Genomic DNA, 3770 nt, shown 5'->3' on the forward strand with positions numbered 1-3770 from the left:
CAGCAGGATCTCTTGGCAGGAATCCGTCATGGGAAATAATACCTTTCAAGTAACCTGTTTTTTAAAATCTACTTTATTTCCTCCCCCTCTCTTGTTTACAAAAGCTTAAAAATAACATTTAGGGTTTAGCAGAGGTTCCTTTTTTTTTCCACGTCTTCTTTTTTCGCTCTCTTGCTTTCCAGTTTGTCTTACCTGCCTCCAGCCCAGCCCACCTTCCTCAAATATGCAAACCTATAGTAAACAGACACCTGGCACACCGAGCGAGCAGCTGGACAACCATCTCCTTTTCCTGTCAGTCGGCAGGTGAGAGTCACCTTGCAGGGAAGTGGGGGGAGCCGGCCCCGATAACAGCTGGGAGTCCTTCCTTGGGCAATTATTAATCGCATTCCTGAGCGCCCGGCGTGGCAGGAAAAGAAATGCCCCATCGTGTCGAAGGAAGTGGGGTTCAACCGTCGGAAATACCTCTGGCTGGCCGGCTGGCTCTCTCCGCCACGGCCTTGTTCTTGCTAGTGTTGGCCTACCGGTATTTCAAGTCTCGAGTGCCCCCTGGCAGCACCCCAGCCGGCGCTGTGGATGCCAACACCATCGAAAGCGAGTGGCAGTTTTGCAGCCCGGTGGAAAACAAGGGAGCGGCCCTGAGGCGCCGAGGAGGGCAAGGCAGGGAGACGCAGCCGTACCCCCCGGGGACCCATCAGCCGACGCAGGTGGGTAGATGTGGTGCAGTGGCGGAAGAGTGTGAGCAGGCTTGGATCCTTGCGGGCAGAGAGCTGCCTGACACGAGGAGCACCGAGGCAGGAGAGGAACAAGAGGCAGGGGGAGTGAGCCATCCGGGATCCGGGGTGGAGCAATTGTGGAGGTTGGAAGATAAGGCTGAGGACACCTCCTCCACCCTCCGGAGCTCCACCAGCAAAGCTGGAGGTGGCCTGGACCGTTCAGGAGGTCATTCCAGAGCGGTTGGTCTACTCCACAACCGAGAGAGAGAACCTTGTAACGTCCCCGGCTGGGATGTTGACCCTGTTGAAGATGACTCTCATGGTGCTAAGTCAGTGGAGAAGGATGTCCCTCCCACAGATGAGAGGGACATCGGTTCGCAAAGAGGAGAAAGTCAACCGCTGGGAAAAGACACCGGGACTCTCTGTGTGATGGAGAGGCGGTTTGGCCCAGAGAAGATCCAGTCCTTTTATGCCAACAGTGATATGGGCTTGGCCATGGGCCACAGCCACGTGCAATCTCACGTGGCCTATGCCTTCTCCTCGGTGGCCAAGGTGGAGGTGGAGGAGAACTTCATCAAAGAGAAGCAAAGTTCTGGAAAAGCTGAAGACGCTCAACTGAGAGGCAAAGTCTACAACTACTATGTTCAGTCCACTTCTCAATCCATCACTAATCAAACCACCTTTGGTACCAGCCTGGATCTCCAACAACCCTGCAACCCCTCTACTCTCAACATACTTAACGTGTCCAAGAAATGTGGGGGTGAAGAACCAGTCCGTTCATCTGTGAGCAAAGATGAAGTCAACGAGCTTGTTTCGGAGAAAGTCCCAGACAGACCTGCCAATGTCCTCCTCAGTCCTGCAAAAGACACCCAACCTAAGGACCAAAGAGAAGGAGTTGTTGTTGAAGAAGCTATCTCCTCGAAACCTCTGTTGGCTAGATATCGCTTCGTCCGGAAAGAGAGCTTCCAAAGAATTGTAGATAATCCAGAGTTACAGATCCCGATGGAAGGTTTTGGTTCTCTGGAAATTGGACCCTCAAGTGGCCACCCCTCACCTCCAGCTCTTCTTCACTTGGATTCTACTTCATCTCTGGTGAGATCCATGCAAAATCTCTCGAGCAGTGGAAGAGAAGAGCCATTGGTGGAGCTTGTGGCTGGTGCTAAGTTTTTCTGTGTCCCCCAGAGCTCTGACTCCTCGCTAGATGTGCACTTAGATCTGGGGAACTGCTACCAGGTCTTGTGTATGGCCAAGAAGCAGAAACTTAGGTGTCTGCAGGAAGCGGTGTACAAGGTCATGAGTGACAACTATCTCCAGGTGCTGAAGACCCAGGCCATCTACCGTCAACTCAATGCTGCAGAGAGGGACCTGATCCTACAGAAGAGGATGCAAGGCAAGAAATACATGACTGTGGCAGATATTGGTTGTCACCCAAGTGGACTCTCTTACTACGATGATCAGAAGGACGCTTGGCACCCATTAACCCGCATCCCCGTTGAAGCCATCTCCCGGGGTTGTGCCGTCTGCAGCATGTTCAACTACCTCTTTGTGGTGTCTGGCTGCGAAGGGTGCAGAAGGTACCAGAAACCATCCAACCGTGTCTTCTGCTACAACCCCTTGACCGACATCTGGCAGGAGATCTGTCCCCTCAACCAAGCCAGACCCCACTGTAAGCTGGTGGCCCTGGATGGTTGCCTCTACGCCATCGGTGGAGAATGCCTCTACACAGTGGAACGGTACGACCCGCGCCTGGATCGTTGGACGTTTGCTGCCCCTCTACCCAACGACACCTTTGCTGTGGCCCACACTGCCACCGTTTGCGATGGGGAGATCTGTGTGACAGGTGGCACCTTGAGATACATGCTGCTGAGGTACGTCGGACGGACGGACACCTGGAAAGTCTGCCTCACTGGAGGAAGTCAGGACAGGACAACCGAGATGGCAACCGTCAACGGCTTCATCTACCGTTTTGACCTCAACCAGAGGATGGGCATCAGTGTCTATCGCTGTAGTGCCAGGGCCAAGCTGTGGTATGAGTGTGCCACCCACCCCGTGCCCTTTCCGCCTTGTTTCCAGTGCGCCGTGGTTGGAAATCTTGTCTACTGCATCAACCGGCAGTTCAACCTCCGTTTCCTGGCCGACTTGGTGTCACCACGTTTTGGAAGCAAAGGGCTGAAAAATTTCCCTTCCCCAAGAGGGACCCTTATCCCAGCTACCCTCATCTTGCCCGACGGGTACAAAGCATCTCAAACAAGGGTTTGAAGGGGCCTGTACAAGCTGCCTTTTGGGGAACAACAAGGAAAACCTACTTCCAAAGATGATGAGCCCCTTGTTTCCCTCCCTGCCCATAACAGAGTTGGAAGGGACCTTGGAGGTCTTCTAGACGAACTGAACCCTTATACATTTGCATACAAATTAACCATAGACGTAGAGGTCTCGGAGAGCATTCAGAAGCAAGTGCAAATCCAAGCCAATTCCATATAACCAGGATGGCAGACCTCCATACCACGTTATCTTCTGCCGGCCTGTGGATTTAACGTCAAGTCCTTCCGCGATCTCCAGTTGGGATTCGTCTTTGGATCTTAGTGGTTGACCCATTGCCTTGGGATAGGAGAAGGGGAATATAGATCCACCTAGATCAGAACTTGGACAACTTGTGATCTACCAGCGAAGGGCCTCTTGGAAGCCCATCATCCAGACACAATCCCAGGAATACTTCTCCGTGTGACATTTCCAGCAATTGTTAATTGGAGGTCGAGTACCTCTAGATTTGGAGCCTTCACCCCAAATTACAACCCTCTTTTCTTCCATAAATTTTTTAAATCCTCCCTTTTTATAGTTTTGTAGGCTGGTCAAGAACGTCGTGCCTTCAAAATGTATTGCCGTTGCTGGTGGTTCTCCTCCTTCCTATCCCTTTCCTATTTCCTCGGAGGCCTGCCCCAGCTCTCCTCTCTAGGAAGGCTCGATCTAATGTTCCTTCACAAAATATTACAGATTTTCCCCTTCTCCCAGTCCCACCCACCTTGAACCATCCAATGGTGGGCCGTGTAGGTGTTTTGG

The 3770-nt window shown here is 52.4% G+C and overlaps 1 protein-coding gene across 1 annotated transcript; it reads left to right on the plus strand.

Annotated features, from left to right (window-relative positions):
• Window positions 1-219: 219 nt before the first annotated feature.
• Window positions 220-3524, plus strand: KLHDC7A (kelch domain containing 7A). The gene has a single exon (XM_026723244.2). The coding sequence runs from the start codon at window positions 417-419 to the stop codon at window positions 2970-2972; it is 2556 nt and encodes an 851-aa protein (XP_026579029.2). The 5' UTR covers window positions 220-416; the 3' UTR covers window positions 2973-3524.
• The last annotated feature ends 246 nt before the right edge of the window (window positions 3525-3770 follow it).

The sequence above is a fragment of the Pseudonaja textilis genome, chromosome 18 (genome assembly GCF_049901715.1).
Source record: "Pseudonaja textilis isolate UNSWEBS1 chromosome 18, rPseTex1.2, whole genome shotgun sequence".
Taxonomy (NCBI): Eukaryota; Metazoa; Chordata; class Lepidosauria; order Squamata; family Elapidae; genus Pseudonaja; species Pseudonaja textilis.